This window comes from Rattus norvegicus, chromosome 1 (genome assembly GCF_036323735.1).
Source record: "Rattus norvegicus strain BN/NHsdMcwi chromosome 1, GRCr8, whole genome shotgun sequence".
Taxonomy (NCBI): domain Eukaryota; kingdom Metazoa; phylum Chordata; class Mammalia; order Rodentia; family Muridae; genus Rattus; species Rattus norvegicus.
In genome coordinates this window covers 224277078-224301065 of record NC_086019.1, presented here as the reverse complement: position 1 = coordinate 224301065, position 23988 = coordinate 224277078, and the positions used below count along the sequence as shown (strand labels likewise).

At 42.1% G+C, this 23988-nt stretch overlaps 1 protein-coding gene across 4 annotated transcripts in view; it reads left to right on the top strand.

Moving 5' to 3' along the window:
* Pcsk5 (proprotein convertase subtilisin/kexin type 5) overlaps positions 1-23988 on the top strand; it is a 430528-nt gene that overhangs the window by 393285 nt on the left and 13255 nt on the right. For all 4 annotated transcript variants that reach the window (XM_039109729.2, XM_039109692.2, XM_039109772.2 and 1 more), the window contains 4 exons: positions 12998-13234; positions 14970-15197; positions 17770-17947; positions 22027-22244. In XM_039109729.2, coding sequence (XP_038965657.1) covers positions 12998-13234; positions 14970-15197; positions 17770-17947; positions 22027-22244 — 861 coding nt within the window. The remainder of the gene's footprint in view (positions 1-12997; positions 13235-14969; positions 15198-17769; positions 17948-22026; positions 22245-23988) is intronic.

Genomic DNA, 23988 nt, shown 5'->3' with positions numbered 1-23988 from the left:
AGAGATTCAGGTTACCTTACATGCCATGATTTAATGTGACAAGTTCATGACATTTTCCTAGTTAGACCAAAAGGAAGTCATAAATTGAGGCTCTTTCTAGAGCATTGGTGGCAATAGCAGGCAGGAGGGTTTCAGCAAAGTGAGGAGATCTCTGCTCTAGGCCCCACATACTAATGGTAGCTTTGAGGTTGGTAGAAGTTGATGGTCTGTGAAGTTTACACATTACAAAAAACTTTACCTGGCAGTCACAATGGGCTGCTAAGGAGCTAAGGAAAGCCTACAATACTTTGATTCTGGATCCAACATTCCAACATTCCATAATGGTGGCGTCCTAATGAGCCAATTGGTCTTGAGGAATCCTAAGCATGGCCGTTGCTTTTGTCTGAGAACTTCAGTTCATATATAGCATTACTCAGGGTGCTTGGGTTACAGATAAGAACTTCAAAACCTCACTCTGAGTTCAAGGTCTTACGGTAGAGACTCAAATATAAAAACACAAATCACAGAGGTGACTGAGAAACAGTTATAAGATATGACAGAAAGATGTAGATGACGCAGAGTGAAGGCACCTACCACTTTTGATCCCACATGGTAGAAAAAGAGAAAATCAATTCCTGCAAGTTGTCCAGACATACACACACAGACTCTCTCTCTCTCTCTCTCTCTCTCTCTCTCTCTCTCTCTCTCTCTCTCTCTCTCTCTCTCTCTCTCTCACACACACACACTCTCTCTCTCTCTCTCTCACACACACTCTCTTCTCTCTTCTCTCTCTCTCTCTCTCTCTCTCACACACACACAAACACACACACACACATAATATAGGTTAAGTTACAAAAATATAAAGTTTGGGCAACTTTAAACTGGGGGATAATGCTATGGCTTGAACAGACCTTTTCTTTGGAACAGTCTCCTAAGCAAAGGAGACTCAACGCTGTGGAAAGGATTCGCTTTGTGTGATCAACAGGGTTTTCTGAACCCATCCCCAATAAGACAGGGAACACAAAGTAACTAGCAATGCATTCTTCATGACGATTAAACATCTGTTCGCCGATCTATCCTGTCAAAGAATGAAAAACTAACAAATCTAACAATCCCAAGCTTCCTTATATATGAAATCAAGTTTTGGGTTATTTGTCACAGTTTTGAAAATCTGTTTATGCTTTCTGATTTATTTTTCTTTTAGAATTTCATACATTGAATAATGTAAGCTTACATTGCTTTGCCTTCCTCTGCCCCTTCCAACTCCCCCAGTGTTTGTTCCCACTCACAAGTTCATGACTTCCTCTTCTCGAATTATCAAAGATTATATATACTATATATAATAATGCTACCATATATACAATATATAGCTTATCATATGTATATACACATATATTAACTACATTCTACTGAGCCCATTTACTGTGGCTCTTATGCACATGTGCTTAGGGCTGACTACTTGGGATTAGATAATTTACCAGGAAGCAGCCATTACCTCTAGTTCTTCATGTATGGCCTTGTGAAATTTACCTTGTGCTTTTTGGCATGTTTGATTTTGTTGTCAGTATGTAGGTCTTGTTCACACAACCATTTTGTTGAGATGTTGTGGGTATAACATCCCTGTCACATCTGGAACACATGTTCCAGCAGCAGATCTCCTCGTCTCCTGGCTCTTATAATCTTCCCACCCCTCTTTTTCAAGTTCCATGAGTGTATAATAGTTATGTTGTAGATGTACCATTTGGGGCTGCATGCCCCATGATCACTTAATCTCTGCATTCTGACCAGTTGTAGATCTCTACAGTACCTGCTGGGGAAAAAAGAAGCTTCTTTGAGAAGTATAGTGGGAGCTACATTTATCCGTGGGTATGGGCCTTAGAATGTAGTTAGAAAGCTAGTCATAATGGCACACACCTTTAATCCCAACACTTTGGGGGCAAAGACAGATGGATCTCTGTCTTTGATGGATCTGTGAGCTCAAGACAAGTCTGGTCTACAAAGTGAGTTCCAGGACAGCCAGAGCTACTTACTGAGATCATGTCTCAAAAAACAAACAAACAAACAAAAATATAATTTAGTTAGAATGAAGAATGTAAGATGTCAGTAATAGGTTCTCCTCCAGGATTAGATAATTTATCAGGGACCCATCCCTAGAAAAGGCAGATTCCCATTCCATCTCTGTCTCTGTCTTTCTGTCTTCCTGTGTCTCCTTCTCTCTCTTCCTTTGTCTTTCTCTTTGTGCTTCTCTCTGTCTCTTTGTCTTTGTCTCTGTATGTGTCTCTATCTATCTATCTATCTATCTATCTATCTATCTATCTATCTATCTATCTATCTCTGCAGCCATTACCTGTAGTTTCTTCATGTATGGATGGGACCTTGTGAAATTTCCCCTGTGCATTGTTTGTGTGTGGGGGGTGTGCGTAAAGATTCTGAAGTCCAAAAATTCAGAAAAAAAACCACAAATATAAAATAACATGCAGTATATCGTTCTAGGTCTGGGTTAGCTTGCTCCGTATAATAGCTTATAAAACAATGTTTCCCTATAGCTTTTTCAAACACCCTTAGTAGTATTTAGACTTCCTTCCCCTCTCTGTCTGTCTCTCTCTGTCTCTGTCTGCCTGTCTCTGTCTCTCTGTCTCTCTCTGTCTCTCTGCCTCTCTGTCTTTGTCTCTCTATATATATCTATTTGTCTATCTATGTCTCTCTCTCTCTCTCTGTATTACTCTTCCTCTTTCCATTCATATCACCTGTATCCTTCCAGCCCCTTCTCTAGAGCTCCTTCTGTCCTCTCCCACCACGACCTTTTCCACCTTTTCTAGTACCTGCAGCTTCTTTGAGTCAAACACTGAAGTCTAAAGATTCAGAAAAAAAATCCACAAATATGAAAGAATACGCAACATGTCTTTCTCGGCCTGGATTAGCTTGCTCTGTATAATAGTTTCTAGATCTATGCATTAACCTGCAAATTTCATGATTTCATTTTTCTCTACATCTCAATAGTAGTCCAGTGTGTGGCTGTATCACAATTTCAGTATTTATTCATCGATTGATGAGTATTTAGACTGATTCCATTTCCTAGGGATTGTGGGCAGAGTAGCAATGAATGTAGCTGAGCAAGTGCCTAAGAGAGTGAGTCCATTGGCCAAATGCCAAGGAGTGGTATAGCTGGATGATATGGTAGATCTACTTTAGCTTTTCAAGAATTCTACATCCTGATTTCTATAGACACTGCACCAGCTTTCAATCCTACCAGCAGTGAGTAGATTTCTCCTTTCCTCATATCTTCACCAACATTTGTTGTTGATAGTTTTCTTGATCTCAAAGCAATCTTATTTTGCATCTCCCAGGTGACTAAAGATACTGAATATTTTAAAAGTATTTCTTGAAACACCTAACTCCATCTGGGACCCCGGTGCATGGGGGCTCCTGGAAAAGGCTGCACAGGCCCTCCTGGTTGCAGCCCTCACAGAGAGCTCAAAAGCAGCCCCCTACAAGCAACTTGAGTTGCGGGACCACAGGTAAGACCAACTTTTCTGCTCCAAGCAATCTGCCTGGTGGACTCAGGACACAGTCCCACTGGAACAGCTGAGGACCAGTAGGCAGGAAAGACTACAAGCTCGAAAGCAGAACACTCTGTTCCCACAACTGGATGAAGTAAAACAGGAAAACAGGTCTACAGCACTCCTGACACACAGGCCTATAGGAAGGTCTAGCCACTGTCAGAAATAGCAGAACAAGGTAACACCAGAGACAATCTGATGGCAAGAGGCAAGCACAGGAACCCAAGCAACAGGAACCCAAGACTACATGGCATCATCGGAGCCCAATTCTCCCACCAAAGCAAACACGGAATATCCAAACACACCAGAAAAGCAAAATCTAGATTTAAAATCACATTTGATCATGATGCTGGAGGACTTCAAGAAAGACATAAAGAACTCCCTTAGAGAAACGCAGGAAAACATAAATAAACAAGTAGAAGCCTATAGAGAAGAATCACAAAAATCCCTGAAAGAATTCCAGGAAAACACAATCAAACAGTTGAAGGAATTAAAAATGGAAATAGAAGCAATGAAGAAAGAACACAGGGAAACAACCCTGGATATAGAAAACCAAGGGAAGAGACAAGGAACTGTAGATACAAGCATCACCAACAGAATACAAGAGATAGAAGAGAGAATCTCAGGAGCAGAAGATTCCATAGAAATCATCGACACAACTGTCAAAGATAATGTAAAACGGAAAAAGCTACTGGTCCAAAACATACAGGAAATCCAGGACTCAATGAGAAGATCAAACCTAAGGATAATAGGTATAGAAAAGAGTGAAGACTTCCAGCTCAAAGGACCAGTAAATATCTTCAACAAAATCATAGAAGAAAACTTCCCTAACCTAAAGAAAGAGATGCCCATAAACATACAACAAGCCTATAGAACCCCAAATAGATTGGACCACAAAAGAAACTCCTCCTGTCACATAATAGTCAAAACACCAAATGCACAAAATAAAGAAAGAATATTAAAAGCAGTAAGGGGAAAAAGGTCAAGTAACATATGAAGGCAGACCTATCAGAATCACACCAGACTTCTCGCCAGAGATTATGAAAGCCAGAAGATCCTGGACAGATGTCATACAGACCCTAAGAGAACACAAATGCCAGCCCAGGTTACTGTATCCTGCAAAACTCTCAATTAACATAGATGGAGAAACCAAGATATTCCATGACAAAACCAAATTTACACAATATCTTTCTACAAATCCAGCACTACAAAGGATAATAAATGGTAAAGCCCAACATAAGGAGGCAAGCTACACCCTAGAAAAAGCAAAAAACTAATCATCTTGGAAACAAAACAAAGAGAAGAAAAGCACACAGACATAATCTCATATCCAAATATGAATATAACAGGAAGCAATATTCACTATTCCTTAATATCTCTCAACATCAATGGCCTCAACTCCCCAATAAAAAGACATAGATTAACAAACTGGATACGCAATGAGGACCCTGCATTCTGCTGCCTACAGGAAACACACCTCAGAGACAAAGACAGACACTACCTCAGAGTGAAAGGCTGGAAAACAACTTTCCAAGCAAATGGTCAGAAGAAGCAAGCTGGAGTAGCCATTCTAATATTGAATAAAATTGATTTTCAACTAAAAGTCATCAAAAAAGACAAGGAAGGACACTTCATATTCATCAAAGGAAAAATCCACCAAGATGAACTCTCAATCCTAAATATCTATGCTCCAAATACAAGGGTACCTACATACATAAAAGAAACCTTACTAAAGCTCAAAACACACATTGCACCTCACACAATAATAGTAGGAGATTTCAACACCCCACTCTCATCAATGGACAGATCATGGAAACAGAAATTAAAGAGACATAGACAGATTAAGAGAAGTCATGAACCAAATGGACTTAACAGATATTTACAGAACATTCTATCCTAAAGCAAAAGGATATACATTCTTCTCACCACCTCATGGTACTTTCTCCAAAATTGACCATATAATTGGTCATAAAACAGGCCTCAACAGATACAGAAAGATAGAAATAATCCCATGCGTCCTATCAGACCACCACAGGCTAAAGCTAGTCTTCAATAACAATAAGGGAAGAACGACATATACATGGAAGTTGAACAATGCTCTACTCAATGATAACCTGGTCAAGGAAGAAATAAAGAAAGAAATTAAAGGCTTTTTAGAATTTAATGAAAATGAAGGTACAACATACCCAAACTTATGGGACAAAATGAAAGCTGTGCTAAGAGGAAAACTCATAGCTCTGAGTGCCTGCAGAAAGAAACAGGAGAGAGCATATGGCAGCAGCTTGACAGCACACCTAAAAGTTCTAGAACAAAAAGAAGCAAATACACCCAGGAGGAGTAGAAGTAGAATAATCAAACTCAGAGCTGAAATCAACCAAGTAGAAACAAAAAGGACCATAGAAAGAATCAACAGGATCCCGGCCCGCAGCAGCTCTCTGCTCCCAAACCCCGTGGGAGAGAGACCTCACTGCCTAGTCAGGTGGGCACTCCTGAGGCTGCAGAGCGGAAGAGACCACCAACACTGCCCACCCCTGCCCACATCCCTGGCCCAAGAAGCAACTGTATAAGGCCTCTGGGTTCCCGTAGGGGAGGGCCCAGGAGCGGCAGGACCCCTGCGCCTGAGACACCGCCGGAACCTGAAGGAAACAGACCGGATAAACAGTTCTCTGCACCCAAATCCCGTGGGAGGGAGAGCTAAACGGACAGAGAGGCAGACACGCCTGGGAAACCAGAAGAGACGGCACTCTGCACACACATCTCTGACGCCAGAGGAAAACACCAAACGCCATCTGGAACCCTAGTGCACGGAAGCTCCCAGAAAGGGCGGCGCATATCTTCCCGGTTGCTGCCACCACGGAGAGCTCCTGGGCAGCACCCCGTGAGCAAACTTGAGCCTCGGGACCACAGGTAAGACCAACTTTTCTGCCGCAAGTGACCTGCCTGGTGAACTCAAGACACAGGCCCACAGGAACAGCTGAAGACCTGTAGAGAGGAAAAACTACACGCCCGAAAGCAGAACACTCTGTCCCCATAACTGGCTGAAAGAAAACAGGAAAACAGGTCTACAGCACTCCTGACACACAGGCTTATAGGACAGTCTAGCCACTGTCAGAAATAGCAGAACAAAGTAACACTAGAGATAATCTGATGGTGAGAGGCAAGCGCAGGAACCCAAGCAACAGAAACCAAGACTACATGGCATCATCGGAGCCCAATTCTCCCACCAAAATAAACATGGAATATCCAAACACACCAGAAAACCAAGATCTAGTTTCAAAATCGTATTTGATCATGATGCTGGAGGACTTCAAGAAAGATGTGGAGAACTCCCTTAGAGAACAAGTAGAAGCCTACAGAGAGGAATCGCAAAAATGCCTGAAAGAATTCCAGGAAAACATAAATAAACAAGTAGAAACCCATAGAGAGAAGACACAAAAATCCCTGAAAGAATTCCAGGAAAACACAATCAAACAGTTGAAGGAATTAAAAATGGAAATAGAAGCAATCAAGAAAGAACACATGGAAACAACCCTGGACATAGAAAATCAAAAGAAAAGACAAGGAGCTGTAGATACAAGCTTCACCAACAGAATACAAGAGATGGAAGAGAGAATCTCAGGAGCAGAAGATTCCATAGAAATCATTGACTCAACTGTCAAAGATAATATAAAGCAGAAAAAGCTACTGGTCCAAAACATACAGGAAATCCAGGACTCAATGAGAAGATCAAACCTAAGGATAATAGGTATAGAAGAGAGTGAAGACTCCCAGCTCAAAGGACCAGTAAATATCTTCAACAAAATCATAGAAGAAAACTTCCCTAACCTAAAGTAAGAGATACCCATAGGCATACAAGAAGCCTACAGAACTCCAAATAGATTGGACCAGAAAAGAAACACCTCCCGTCACATAATACTCAAAACACCAAACGCACAAAATAAAGAAAGAATATTAAAAGCAGTAAGGGAAAAAGGTCAAGTAACATATAAAGGCAGACCTATCAGAATCACACCAGACTTTTCGCCAGAAACTATGAAGGCCAGAAGATCCTGGACAGATGTCATACAGACCCTAAGAGAACACAAATGCCAGCCCAGGTTACTGTATCCTGCAAAACTCTCAATTAACATAGATGGAGAAACCAAGATATTCCATGACAAAACCAAATTTACACAATATCTTTCTACAAATCCAGCACTACAACGGATAATAAACGGTAAAGCCCAACATAAGGAGGCAAGCTATACCCTAGAAGAAGCAAGAAACTAATCGTCTTGTCAACAAAACAAAGAGAAGCACACAGACATAACCTCACATCCAAATATGAATATAACAGGAAGCAATATTCACTATTCCTTAATATCTCTCAACATCAATGGCCTCAACTCCCCAATAAAAAGACATAGATTAACAAACTGGATATGCAATGAGGACCCTGCATTCTGCTGCCTACAGGAAACACACCTCAGAGACAAAGACAGACACTACCTCAGAGTGAAAGGCTGGAAAACAACTTTCCAAGCAAATGGTCAGAAGAAGCAAGCTGGAGTAGCCATTCTAATATCAAATAAAATCAATTTCCAACTAAAAGTCATCAAAAAAGATAAGGAAGGACACTTCATATTCATCAAAGGAAAAATCCACCAAGATGAACTCTCAATCCTAAATATCTATGCCCCAAATACAAGGGCACCTACATACGTAAAAGAAACCTTACTAAAGCTCAAAACACACATTGCACCTCACACAATAATAGTGGGAGATTTCAACACCCCACTCTCATCAATGGACAGATCATGGAAACAGAAATTAAACAGAGACATAGACAGACTAAGAGAAGTCATGAGCCAAATGGACTTAACAGATATTTATAGAACATTCTATCTAAAGCAAAAGGATATACCTTCTTCTCAGCTCCTCATGGTACTTTCTCCAAAATTGACCATATAGTTGGTCAAAAAACGGGACTCAACAGGTACAGAAAGATAGAAATAATCCCATGCGTGCTATCAGACCACCACGGCCTAAAACTGGTCTTCAATAACAATAAGGGAAGAATGCCCACATATACGTGGAAATTGAACAATGCTCTACTCAATGATAACCTAGTCAAGGAAGAAATAAAAAAGAAATTAAAAACTTTTTAGAATTTAATGAAAATGAAGGTACAACATACCCAAACTTATGGGACAAAATGAAAGCTGTGCTAAGAGGAAAACTCATGGCGCTGGGTGCCTGCAGAAAGAAACAGGAAAGAGCATATGTCAGCAGCTTGACAGCACACCTAAAAGCTCTAGAGCAAAAAGAAGCAAATACACCCAGGAGGAGTAGAAGGCAGGAAATAATCAAACTCAGAGCTGAAATCAACCAAGTAGAAACAAAAAGGACCATAGAAAGAATCAACAGAACCAAAAGTTGGTTCTTTGAGAAAATCAACAAGATAGATAAACCCTTAGCCAGACTAACGAGAGGACCCAGAGAGTGTGTCCAAATTAACAAAATCAGAAATGAAAAGGGAGACATAACTACAGATTCAGAGGAAATTCAAAAAATCATCAGATCTTACTATAAAAGCCTATATTCAACAAAACTTGAAAATCTACAGGAAATGGACAATTTCCTAGACAAATATCAGGTACCGAAGTTAAATCAGGAACAGATAAACCAGTTAAACAACCCCATAACTCCTAAGGAAATAGAAGCAGTCATTAAAGGTCTCCCAACCAAAAAGAGCCCAGGTCCAGACGGGTTTAGTGCAGAATTCTATCAAACCTTCATAGAAGACCTCATACCAATATTATCCAAACTATTCCACAAAATTGAAACAGATGGATCACTACCGAATACCTTCTATGAAGCCACAATTACTCTTATACCTAAACCACACAAAGACCCAACAAAGAAAGAGAACTTCAGACCAATTTCCCTTATGAATATTGACGCAAAAATACTCAATAAAATTCTGGCAAACCGAATCCAAGAGCACATCAAAACAATCATCCACGATGATCAAGTAGGCTTCATCCCAGGCATGCAGGGATGGTTTAATATACGGAAAACCATCAACGTGATCCATTATATAAACAAACTGAAAGAACAAAACCACATGATCATTTCATTAGATGCTGAGAAAGCATTTGACAAAATTCAACACCCCTTCATGATAAAAGTCCTGGAAAGAATAGGAATTCAAGGCCCATACCTAAACATAGTAAAAGCCATATACAGCAAACCAGTTGCTAACATTAAACTAAATGGAGAGAAACTTGAAGCAATCCCACTAAAATCAGGGACTAGACAAGGCTGCCCACTCTCTCCCTACTTATTCAATATAGTTCTTGAAGTTCTAGCCAGAGCAATCAGACAACAAAAGGAGGTCAAGGGGATACAGATCGGAAAAGAAGAAGTCAAAATATCACTATTTGCAGATGATATGATAGTTTATTTAAGTGATCCCAAAAGTTCCACCAGAGAACTACTAAAGCTGATAAACAACTTCAGCAAAGTGGCTGGGTATAAAATTAACTCAAATAAATCAGTAGCCTTCCTCTACACAAAAGAGAAACAAGCCGAGAAAGAAATTAGGGAAACGACACCCTTTATAATAGACCCAAATAATATAAAGTACCTCGGTGTGACTTTAACCAAGCAAGTAAAAGATCTGTACAATAAGAACTTCAAGACACTGAAGAAAGAAATTGAAGAAGACCTCAGAAGATGGAAAGATCTCCCATGCTCATGGATTGGCAGGATTAATATAGTAAAAATGGCCATTTTACCAAAAGCGATCTACAGATTCAATGCAATCCCCATGAAAATACCAATCCAATTCTTCAAAGAGTTAGACAGAACAATTTGCAAATTCATCTGGAATAACAAAAAACCCAGGATAGCTAAAACTATCCTCAACAATAAAAGGACTTCAGGGGGAATCACTATCCCTGAACTCAAGCAGTATTACAGAGCAATAGTGATAAAAACTGCATGGTATTGGTACAGAGACAGACAGATAGACAAATGGAATAGAATTGAAGACCCAGAAATGAACCCACACACCTATGGTCACTTGATTTTTGACAAAGGAGCCAAAACCATCCAATGGAAAAAAGATAGCATTTTCAGCAAATGGTGCTGGTTCAACTGGAGGTCAACATGTAGAAGAATGCAGATCGATCCATGCTTATCACCCTGTACAAAGCTTAAGCCCAAGTGGATCAAGGACCTCCACATCAAACCAGATACACTCAAACTAATAGAAGAAAAAGTGGGGAAGCATCTCGAACACATGGGCACTGGAGAAAATTTCCTGAACGAAACACCAATGGCTTATGCTCTAAGATCAAGAATTGACAAATGGGATCTCATAAAACTGCAAAGCTTCTGTAAGGCAAAGGACACTGTGGTTAGGACAAATCGACAACCAACAGATTGGGAAAAGATCTTTACCAATCCTACAACAGATAGAGGCCTTATATCCAAAATATACAAAGAACTGAAGAAGTTAGACCGCAGGGAAACAAATAACCCTATTAAAAAATGGGGTTCAGAGCTAAACAAAGAATTCCCAGCTGAGGAATGCCGAATGGCTGAGAAACACCTAAAGAAATGTTCAACATCTTTAGTCATAAGGGAAATGCAAATCAAAACAACCCTGAGATTTCACCTCACACCAGTGAGAATGGCTAAGATCAAAAACTCAGGTGACAGCAGATGCTGGCGAGGATGCAGGGAAAGAGGAACACTCCTCCATTGTTGGTGGGATTGCTGACTGGTACAACCATTCTGGAAATCAGTCTGGAGGTTCCTCAGAAAATTGGACATTGAACTGCCTGAGGATCCAGCTATACATCTCTTGGGTATATACCCAAAAGACGCCCCAACATATAAAAAAGACACGTGCTCCAATATGTTCATCACAGCCTTATTTATAATAGCCAGAAGCTGGAAAGAACCCAGATGCCCTTCAACAGAGGAATGGATACAGAAAATGTGGTACATCTACACAATGGAATATTACTCAGCTATCAAAAAACAATGGCTTTATGAAATTCGTAGGCAAATGGTTGGAACTGGAAAATATCATCCTGAGTGAGCTAACCCAATCACAGAAAGACATACATGGTATGCACTCACTGATAAGTGGCTATTAGCCCAAATGCTTGAATTACCCTAGATACCTAGAACAAATGAAACTCAAGACGGATGATCAAAATGTGAATGCTTCACTCCTTCTCTAAAAGGGGAACAAGAATACCCTTGGCATGGAAGAGAGAGGCAAATATTAAAACAGAGACTGAAGGAACTCCCATTCAGAGCCTGCCCCACATGTGGCCCATACATATACAGCCACCCAATTAGACAAGATGGATGAAGCAAAGAAGTGCAGACCGACAGGAGCCGGATGTAGATCGCTCCTGAGAGACACAGCCAGAATACAGCAAATACAGAGGTGAATGCCAGCAGCAAACCACTGAACTGAGAATAGGACCCCCGTTGAAGGAATCAGAGAAAGAACTGGAAGAGCTTGAAGGGGCTCGAGACCCCATATGTACAACAATGCCAAGCAACCAGAGCTTCCAGGGACTAAGCCACTACCTACAGACTATACATGGACTGACCCTGGACTCTGACCTCATAGGTAGCAATGAATATCCTAGTAAGAGCACCAGTGGAAGGGGAAGCCCTGGGTCCTGCTAAGACTGAACCCCCAGTGAACTAGACTGTTGGGGGGAGGGCGGCAATGGGGGGAGGATGGGGAGGGGAACACCCATAAGGAAGGGGAGGGGGGAGGGGGATGTTTGCCCAGAAACCAAAGAATTATTATTAAGTATTAAATAAATAAAATAAATAAATAAAAAAAGAAACCATGCTTTATTCTCTGTAAAAAAAAATAAAGATAAAAAATAAAAATAAAAATAAAAAAACAGAAAAAAATTTTTAAAAAAGTATTTCTTAGCCATTTTCAGTTCTTCTTTTAAGAATTCTCTGTTCAGATCTATAGTACATTTTTTAATGTGTCACTTGTTCTCTTGATTTTTTTGAACCCTTGGTATATTCTGGATATTAATCCTCTGCCAAAGATTCCTTCCTACTCTGTAGGCTTCCTCCTCACTCAATTTATGACTTCTTTTAATATACCAAAGTGTTTTAATTTTAGGAAGAACCACTTGTTCAATTGTTGTCAGTTGTTGGCCTTAATTCCTGTGCAAATGAAGTCCTATTCTGAAAGTTTTTTCCTGAACCTATATCTGAACCTACCCATTTTCTTCTAGCAGTTCCAGTGTTTCTGGTTTTACACTGAGGTCTTTGGTGGAATTTGGTCCGGTGAATGGGGAGGGGCAAATGTCAGCCTAGGTCAAAAGGTTTAGAGAACTGAGAAGTGAGCTAGCCCACCACAAGAGTGATGACTTCTTCTGACCAATTCCTGACAATAACCTTCTACTTTCTCCTTCCCTCAGAGTGCATGCCTGATTTCTTTCTATACAATGACATGTGCCATCATTCCTGTCCCAAGAACTTCTATCCTGACATGCGCCAGTGTGTCCCCTGCCATAAAAACTGTCTGGGGTGCAATGGTCCCAAGGAAGATGACTGTAAGGCCTGTGCTGATACTTCCAAGGTTCTCCACAATGGACTGTGTTTGGATGAGTGCCCTAAGGGAACCTACAAAGACGAAGTGAATGATGAATGCAGAGGTAAGGATTTCTGAGCTGTTTGAGTTAGCAAAGAGGACTGGGAAGCCTGTCCACACAAAACATGCTCTAGGACTGCCATAGTCTCCAACCACAGGTCTCAAAATGTTCTTAACTTTCCTGTTCAAGGAAATGGATTTTTGAATGAGAGTTCATTTTTAAAATATGTCATTCATAAGCTTTGAGCATGTGAATCTGGCTAGTTACAGATTACATGACCCTACTAATGGCACATGCCTATCAAAAACAATTCTCCACGTAAGTGTTTCCAAGAGCAGGTGAGCTTTTAAAGCCTGTCCTTGGGGGTTTGAACCACCAATGAGTTCATGCACTTAGTAAAAGATCCTATAGGGGACTTCCTCCCTACCTCTCTCCTTTCCTTATGATTGCCATCCTTCTCTTCAGCTTTTCCTAGCCTAAGTCCCCGTTCATCTTCCATTTGTCACTTCTGTAACTACATGTTCCAGAAGGAGACTGATGGAACTGGAGAGCTGCATAGTAGTAAAGGCTTTGCCTAGCCTAACCTAGATCCTGCACTCTACTCTTAGCACCGCATAAAATAATAAAACAAGAAAAGAGATAGGATCTGCAACTCCATCGGCGCCTTGATTTTTAACTGGGTATTTATCTTCCTTAATCTCTTTTTAGTTGCCAGGAAAACAGAAAAACAAATTGTCCATTATGAGGGGACTTCTAAAAAAAGAGCAAAGCATTCTAGAAGACAGGTTTTTCTAAAGCCCTGGAATGGATTACCATCTTCCATGAGCTCCTGGGTAGGAACTGGCAAGAGCATTTGTTAAGGATCTAGATTCCCATGCTGTCCTGTCTCCCCCAACCTCCAGATGGAATCTTCCTATGCCACATAGGCTGGCCTTAAACTATCCCCCATCTTGCCTTAAACTCCCAAGGGGTAGAGTTACAAATGTGTGCCACTGTACCTGGCTAATTCTATTATCTTCTAGCTGAGTTGCTTAGCATCTTTGGTCCTAATTCCCTGATGCAGAGAGAATGTGATGGTTATCCTAACAGTAAAGCCTATCCATCCAGGGAAGTTGAGGGCATCTTCTGTGTGCTGTGTACTGCCCCAGGCCTGGAGAGCACTGCACACAGAACCCCTGTCCTCACGGAGCTCACATTCTATTTGGAAAGGAAGATGCTGAGGACAGATAGTCAAGAGAAACAAGTAAGACAGCAAAGTGAGTATGGGGAAAAGAGTAATTGAAATTGGGAGGGGTTTTTTTTTGTAAGATACCACTAAGGAAGGGAGGGAGCAAACAATGTAAGAAGAAATCTTCACATGTCTTCAAGAAAAGGATTCCAAGTAGAAGGGAGTTACCAGAAGCTCTAATAGTAAACTGTTACCTATTGGTTGTCTAACATACCTGTCAAGCAAGCCCCTATTGTATGCAGGTCCTCTCACACTGGCACTGTGCATTCGCAGTAGACACCAAAGATGCCTTTTACCATTGGACAATTATAATACACTCTAACAATTACTTTACTAGTGATTAGACAGAAGTATTCTAGGAGATTATGGAAAGACCATAGCAACAGGAACTCTAATGGTAGAAAGGCCACATACTGATGTGTGACTTTGCTCATAGTGTAGGGTGACCATGATCCCATACCCTTGGCACAGAACTCTAGAAGTCTCCAGGAGCAAGAAATTCATTTCCTAGAGGGATGTTCCAGCCTTGCCCATCTCTCACCTCTGCTTGCTTGTCTTCCATGCCCACAGATTGCCCTGAGTCCTGCCTGATCTGCTCATCGGCTTGGACCTGCCTGACCTGCCGGGAAGGCTTCACGGTAGTGCAGGACGTCTGCACGGCACCCAAGGAGTGTGCAGCCATTGAGTACTGGGATGTGGGCTCCCACAGGTGCCAGCCATGTCACAGGAAGTGCTCCCGCTGCTCAGGACCTTCTGAGAACCAGTGCTATACCTGCCCCAGAGAGACTTTTCTTCTCAGTAAGTTGTAACACTTATGCCCAAGGCCAGCTGTGTTGTCTCTCCCTCTGTGAACCTGCTGAGCATGCTGCCTGATGCCCAGTGTGACTCTCCCTCCCTCCCTCCCTCTCCCTCCCTCTCTCTCTCTCTCTCTCTCTCTCTCTCTCTCTCTCTGTGTGTGTGTGTGTGTCTGTCTGTCTGTCTGTCTGTCTTTACATGTCTTAAAAATTGTTAAATCTAATGAAAACAGATACAGTGGGATGGTAGAAGAAACACCATACACTGCCCTTTGCCCACTTCACCCACTACTGACCTTCATCATCCCCCTCTGTACAAGTTTTGCTAATCCTACAATCTACTCTTTTCTGAAACATTGAGGAGTAAGTTCGACATATCAATTTCTTTCCCATGAACATTTTGCTATAGTTTCATAGCCTAGGAACATTTATGCAGAATATTGTCAATTCTAATAAATGTATGTCCATATAATTCTTTAATACACTATCACTGGGGCTGAAGCGATGGGCCAGTGGTTCAGAGCACTTGCCCTTGCAGAAGACTCAGGTTTGATCCACAGCACCTACAGTGATTCACAACTATTGTAATTCCACCTCCAGGAGATCTGATGTCCTCTTCTGATCTCTGAGTGTTCAAGTATACATGTGGTACACATACAAATATTCAGGCAAAAATATTAATACATATAAAACAAAATAAGTAAGTCTAAATGTTTTTAAAATATACTGTTCTATTAAATGGTCCCAGCTCATCCTTAGGATAGAACCAAGGAAAGGTCTTCATGTGTTTGCCTTCCGTCTGGAACACACTTGTATGTTATGCTGTGGACACTTGAGAAAAATTCAGTCCCTATTCTTCCTTTTGAATTAGTAAGTGTCTCCCCCATGTCAAGATGGTGAATGTGGCATCTCAACTAAATGGAGTAGGTTGTATCCTCTGAGAGCTATGTCTGGAGTAATGTGATATCCACCTGCCTCGCCTCAGTAATATTCATAAAGATAGATCCTTTCCTTAAGATAACTCAGTTTCTCCATTGACTCCCAAGTAATAAGTAGCTTGTGGAGAGATGCCTCGGACATGTAGCTATTCTGCCCTTTACCATAATTGCCTCTTAATTCAGTATTTGTTGGTTAATTAATCATCCTAACTAGGTATGATGGCACATGCCTATAATCCTAGTACTAGAGAGGCTGAGACAGGAGGATCTAAAGTTCAAGGCCAGTCTTGGCTACTTATAGCAAAATTCTGTACCCAAAAGGTGAATAAGTTGACACCATTACATGTACCTGTAATCCCAGCATGTGAGATGAATATGGTGGGCCAGGAGTTTAAGACTAGCCCTACCTTTATAAGAAGCCAGTCTACATGAGACCCTGTCTCAAAAATAATCAACCAATCAATTAATTAAAAAGAGATTAATACCAGGAAGCCCAGAAAGCATTGGCATTGTTTTCCCAACCAGTAGAATAGACCTGAGAGGGAGATATTCATGGTCAAAATAGCTGGCCAATTTCCCCCTCTTGAAGGATATCATTAGCAATGATATTGGTACCGTGTTATGTACAAGATCACACATTCTTATCATTCTGGCCTTTCGCAGTCTTCTTTGCCCGTTTTAGGTTGGTTAACTTCCTGTCTAGAAATATTCCTCATAAAAATAGCCCATCCAACCAGATCTCTTTTCTAGTAATGACTAATCTAGGGTCTCCTCAGATAATTTCTTACAGAGAGGAAGATATCTCATTAGTGAAGGTCTTCCCTTAAGCTTGAAAGCAAATTCAAGCAAAATAGATTAAAGCCTTGATACAGAGAGTCCTCCCAAAGGCTGGCCACAGGATTTGCCCTGGCCAGATCTCTCACTCATTCCTGCCCCACACCACCAGAAACAGGCAATTTATAAACTAGACAGTTTGGGGAAGATTGTGATAGACTAATATTTCTCTCTCTCCTGAAGATGTCACACCTTAATCTCTCAATCTTGCAAGTACACAATTTGTGGGTAATGGGAGACTTCATAGCTGTGCTTAATGAAAAGTATTGGCATGGGGAGATTATGCCAGCATAAACATATTAGACCAACATAATCACGGGATCTGATCAGAGTAGAATTAGTAGTAGATTATGTTGGCCATATCAGAGTGACATGCTGCCCTTGAAAGAGAAGGGGCTCTGGAGCTCATGAACACAGATGCCCCTAAAAGTAGATAGGGGAGGAACAGAACCCCCAACAGCCTTAGGAGGAATGTATCTCTGTGTACCCATTTAGATTTCTGGCCTCTATCACAGTGATGTGAACAGTTTCTGTTATAAAACCATAACGTTGGGGGTCAGTGGTATAGCCATGATAGCAAACTAGAGCAGAGGTACCCAACAACCCTCAGTTGCCATAGCCACCAGTCTGCACTTTCCATTCTGCCTGTCATGGACTGTCCATGCCGACCTCAGCTTCACTGATATCACCCAGCCTCTGAGACTTCCTCTCCCTCTGCATGCAATGCCCCCTTCCGTGAATAGAGCAGGTGTGGGAGCCACAGGTCATGCTTGCTGTCAATACTCATTTTTCCTTCTTCCACAGACACGACCTGTGTGAAAGAGTGCCCAGAAGGCTACCACACTGACAAGGACAGCCACCAGTGTGTGCCCTGCCACAGCTCTTGCAGGACCTGCGAAGGACCACATAGCATGCAGTGCCTCTCCTGCCGACCTGGCTGGTTTCAACTGGGCAAGGAGTGCTTGTTGCAATGCAGGGATGGGTAAGAGTTTAGCACATTCTCCTCCTGCCACTCCAGATGGCAAGCTATTTGCTGATGACGAAAGTAGGGCTCAAAACATGGAGATCCACTGTAAAGCCTACCTGTTAGTAGGGAGCAAATATTAGCCAGGCCACAGTCAAGGAAGAGAACAAAGAAAAACAATGTGCCCCAGTGAGAGAACACACTAAATCAGATTACAGTATGGTCTCATCAGACTAAGTGACTGTTCATCCTTAGGGCCTGACCTCACTGACAACCCACAGATCTGTAACCACAAGCAGAGGAGGAGTTTCTCCTCTGCTCATGACCCACAAGTATTAGTACAGGTTTACAGCCCCCCTTTTTTTCTGTTTTAGGAGGTGGCATAGATTTGGGGATTCAGGGTTAATATGCAAAACCTAAGCAGTACAGGTGGGACACTGATCTTGAAAGGGAACAACTGCAGTGACCATCTCCATTTACACCCCATGGCCTCCGCAGCCTGCCAGGTATCCACAAGCCCAGCATCCATAATTTACAGCTATGGCTTTAAAAGCGACCTTGACTCTGAAATGCAATGCTAATATAAAAGCAGTAGGGGGAATTATTTTGTAATAAAGACTCATTTTTCTGCTAAGAAAAGCTATTCTGTGTATGTCTGGCAAGAAGAGTTGACTGGGCCACGCCCTCCCCAGCATTCCACACTCCTGCCCACTCTTTCCCAACCAGGGCCCTGAGAGGACCTTTCCTGGACATTTTAACCCCAGTTGGTACCTTCCTTCACTCTAAGTGATGGCTGCATGCTGCTTCATGCCGGGGCTGTATGCTGATTGGCTCACATTTCTGCATATCTCTTTCATTCACTAACTCATGTAGTCCACACGAGTTAGTGCAAAAGCATCATGTACATCTGGATAAGCTGAATTAAAATTCATGCTTTGTACTTCAAGGGCTTACCTACCCTTGTTCTACTATCTTCTCGTTTCGAGAAAATAAGTTCCTGGAAGTAAAACATCTCTTGTTTTTCATGTGTGCTACACACACAGCACAGAGTGAACTCTTCAGAGATTTTTGGCAAGTACTGGTCTTGAGCATTAATAAGAATATCCTACCAAGGGGTTGGGGATTTAGCTCAGTGGTAGAGCACTTGCCTAGCAAACGCAAGGCCCTGGGTTCGGTCCCCAGCTCCGGAAAAAAAAAGAAAGAAAGAAAAAGAAAAAAAAAAGAATATCCTACCAGACAAGAGTAGAGGTAGGGCTATGGGGGAGAGTCTTAAAAGATTTGGGTCCCACAGGGAGAATCTCCATCTTCCTCAGAGCTGGTCACTCTCTACAGCACATGCCAAAAATGTGCAGTCCTGTAGCTAAACAATGCAGATCATGGCAATAAGAAGAAGATGCCCCACATTGTGAGGAGTTACCGGAAAGAGTTGGGGGAGGGGAGCACTGGCTGCCATCATTCTCTTTACTAGGGAAGAACTGGAGTATTAGTGAAGTATAGATGGGGAATGATCCTTTCAGTAAAATCAGTGTTCCACATACATAAGTACATTGGTTAAATGTATTTTCCTTGCACAGACAGATATATAATTCTTTGTACCATTCTACAATAAGTAATTGTTTGGTCTGGACCTTGTGGAAAGTTCTTTAAGGCTCAAGCCTCCATGCTTACTGATAAGGTCCTGTTCAAGGCTGTGGGGCTCACAAGAGTCCAGCCTTATGTTAAAACAAACAGTCCTCATAGTGAACAGCCACACGGAATCTTGATATAATCTAGCAAGCTCCTTATTGTCTTTATTTTCGCATTATGCTCTGATAATTTTTAAAACCTGCGTCGAATCAATGTTTGCCACCCATGGTCCCTACTGGACCTTTGTACCTTCAATACAGCTTGCAAAGCATTTCAACTAATGCATCTTCTTTGTACAACGCTTTGATTCTACAATAATCTCATGGGGTGAACACTGGTCCCTCCACTTTACAGGAAAAGAAACTGAGACTGAGTTTAACTAATGTGCCTGAAGTCACATAGCTATAAAGCTACTGATAGATTGTGGAGACAGGACCACAGTCCTGTTTTCTAAGACCCCTCCTGTGTTTTCCTACTGTATGTGTTTTTGCTTGACCCTACGGTTTTACATCTTTATGTTTCTCTTCCCTGCATTGCCTCTCAAATACCTTGGTCATCCTACTGACTAACTGAAGTAATTCTTCACCACGGAAGTACAGAGAGTGAAGTGAGGATCACTGCCCCAAAGCTGGGTCACTGGGATAGAGTGACTGTTTCAGATTGTGAGCCAGAGACCAGGCTCAGCACCACATAAATATGCTGTCAGTTTTCTCATCTTTACTGAGTTGATTTACCATAAACAGATTTGGGGGTGATGTTTTTGCACTGGAACCCTGAAACCTTGAGGTTCCTGGCTAATCCCTGGGACCTGCTGATGCCTGGAGGTACAGATGTGAAGCACACTGCCCACCTCTGCCTGCTTCCTAAGACCTTGATCTGATTGGGAAGGTGTCTTCAGCCAGTGCACTGTTGTGCTATATTGTTTGGCACATAAGGCTTTTCACACCATCTCCTGTTTAACCTTAAGCAAGTTCTCTAAATTTTCTAAGCCACATGCTTTGGATCTATAATATTTGGGATTATAATATAAACTCAGAGGGTATGCTGTGAAAGTTAATTTTAAAATCCCCAATTAACACAAATATACACTAATTATTAATAGGGTTCTCGTCACTGGAATAACAACTTTCTATTGTTTAACTGTGCTGCTAGCATCAGCCCCTTGTTACAAATAAGAACTATGATGCACAGAGATAACAAGTGACCCACCCAAGGACACATAGCTCATTTTGTGGTACTGCTCAGTGTGCAACCAGAGACCCTAAGCTCCTAACCTTCAGGTTCGGGTATCTCATTTCCATGCTCAATGGGATGCAATGTTTCCAAAGTCCCTAGGATGCCCTCACGCATACAGCAGAGCTTAATAATAGTTATTGGTAGAATACTGAACCTCCTAAAATCTTTTCAAAGGAGTTGACATCTATTTTATAAAGGCCATCATGAATCGTGTGACCTCATACTTCAAAATGTTTTTAAATTGAGAAATTAGAAGATCCATTCAGAGGTACTTTTCTCTTTCAAGTTGGAGGTAGTGGCACATGCTTTCAGTCAGAGCATTTGAAAGGCAGAGGCAAGATAAATGCTATGAATTTGGGGCCAGCCTGGGCTACAAGAGTTTAAGCCCAGTCTGATTGTACATGGGAGATTTGGTCTCTAAAATAATGATGAGGAGGAGGACAACAATTATCACAAGGATGAAGACAGGAGGAGGAGAAAAAAGAGGAGAGGAGAGGAGGGGAGGGGAGGAGAGGAGAGGACAGAAGGGGAGGAGAGAGGAGAGGAGGGGAGGGGAGGGGAGGGGGGGGAGGAGAGGGGAGGGGAGGGGAGGGGAGGGGAGGGGAGGGGAGGGGAGAGGAGAAGTCTTCCATCCAGGGTGTGACTCAGCAAAGGTTAAAGTTAAATGTGGAGATGTCAAAGGAAGAAGAGGAAGTGACGTTGCTGGTAAAGGACTGTTGAGCCTCCACTGTGTGTGATGGTAACGTTATAGGTGCTGCGAGCTTCATATTCACAGGTGGAGGTGGGGTGTTATGACGCCCAGTGTAGAGGTAAGCAAGCTCACACTCACTACATTCATTAGCATGTTGGCAATGATTCCATGAGTAAGGTTGAGTGAAGAGACTGAGGAGGCCAGGCCAGTGCATGAACCTGTCTGACACAGCCTTTGGTTCAAACAGAGCCCTCCACATCCACAACTTCCATACCTGACCTAGGACTTGAAATACTCAAAAGTAATGCATCTGTTGCTGAACACAGAGTTGTTTTCCTTATCATTATTTCTGGGCCAATATAGCATAACAATTACTCCCACAGCATTTATACTGCATTGAGTACTAATTTGAGATCATTGAAAGCATAAAAGAGAAGGTACTGATACTGTACCATTTTATACATGGGACTCATGCACACATGGGTTTTGGTGTCCAGCCTCCAGAGGACATCTGCATATACCTTCCCTTCCCTCTTGCTTTCAGATATTATGGAGAAAGCACCAGTGGTCGGTGTGAGAAATGTGACAAGAGTTGTAAGACCTGCCGGGGTCCACAGCCCACAGACTGCCAGTCTTGCGATACATTTTTCTTTCTCCTACGCTCCAAGGGACAGTGTCACCTCGCCTGTCCCGAGCACTACTATGCAGACCAACATGCACAGACATGTGAGAGATGCCACCCAACTTGTGACAAGTGCAGCGGTAAGAATGTCCCTGTGTTATGCGTATGAAAATGGAAATTTGAAAAGTTTTCCTTTCTATTTTGCCACTCTTTCCCTCTTTCCTCCTGGGGGCACCCCCAATTTCCCAAACTTTCCCTCAAACCTCTTCAGCATCCACACAGTCTGCCCACTTGCTTCTACAATATCTTTGGTACCTTTCAGGCTTCCTGTGTTTTGAGGCTGATACAGGAGGCATTATGTCTGCTGGGAGTGCTTTCCACCTACTCACAACTTCCTTCTGACTTGTATGATTTCATCTCTGTGAAAAATCCCTGAGAATCTGGCTCATGGCTACAGAGGCTTTGGTCTGCAGTTAGCTTGCTGTGCTGCTGAGGGCCTGGGTGAGCCCATTGTGGCAGCAGGATCATGAAATTCAGCAGAACAGATCAGTAGTGAAATCGGAACAACAGACAGACAGTGAAGACGAGGAAGGGGGAGGAAAACAGACACCTACTTCCCGGGCATGCCCACACGTACCCTACAATCTGCCAACTGACCCTACTTTTCACCGTCTCCAAAGAACGCCATTAGATTATGATCCATCCACTGATTAAGTCAAGACCTAATTGCCTACCCAGAGTCTGTCCTCTGGAAACCAAGTCCCCAATACATGAGCCTATGGGAATATTTCATTTCAAACTGTAACACTGCACTTAGCAACTATCTAGGGAAATCCATTTATGTTCATCAGTTAAAAAAATAATAATAAAAAATAAAATAAAACCCTCCTAAGACACCTGCCTCAAGCTCTTCCAAGTCCCAATACTGTTTTCCAGATGTGGGCCTGTGCCAAAGATCATAAAAGCAGTGTCGGTGGGCCCACCGTTTAACCACTGCCGAGAGTGGTACCTCGATGTTATCTCTGACACTGTTCTGTCTCCTGCCCCCTACTGAACCTACCTATCTACAACACAGCTGAATTTCCAGACCTGTGGACCCTTCCTAAGTATCCTTCTTGCCAGGAAATATGGTCGCACTGAATCCATGTAAAAGATGGTAGTTCGCATTCTAGTTCTCCTTTTCAGAACAGCCCTGGCTTGCTCAGCCTTTCTGGATACATTTCATTTCTAACAGTCCTTTGGATGTTGATTGAATGTTCACATTAATTTGTATTATTAAAACAAGGACATTTCACACAAATATATAATGAACATATTCTCCCTCCATATGTTGCGATATTACCTGTGTAAAGGTGTAGCCCTGGCTGTCCTTAAACACATGATGGTCCTGCCTTATACTCTTAGCCTTTGCCTACTGGAATGGACCACCATGCCCAGCTCCCATTTTTAAAGATAATTAGAAGGGAGGAATAGAACAGATTTTATGGGTATACTGGGGGCAGTGGATAGAACGGAAAGATGGGGGGTGAAGAAGGAAGAGGAAACAAGGTCGAGGGAGGGGATTCATGGGCAGTCAGGTAGAATACAGAAGTATTTGAGGGATGGTATGGAACCCTACTGCAATGGAAACTTCCTCAATTACATGAAGGTGATCCTAATGAAGTCTCCCAATAATAAGGGAAACAGAATTCCAAATAGTTACCGATTGTCAGCAAATGAGGCTTCTCATACTAAGACTGGGTTGCGTTCATTTGAGTTGTTGGCCAAGGGAGTGTCATGGAAATCTCCAAATAGCCCCAGACTATTGCCAAGACAACAGGATGCTCTCCCCAAACTGACAGCAAGACCCCATTACTGAAGACAACATCTGCACAAGTCATTGAG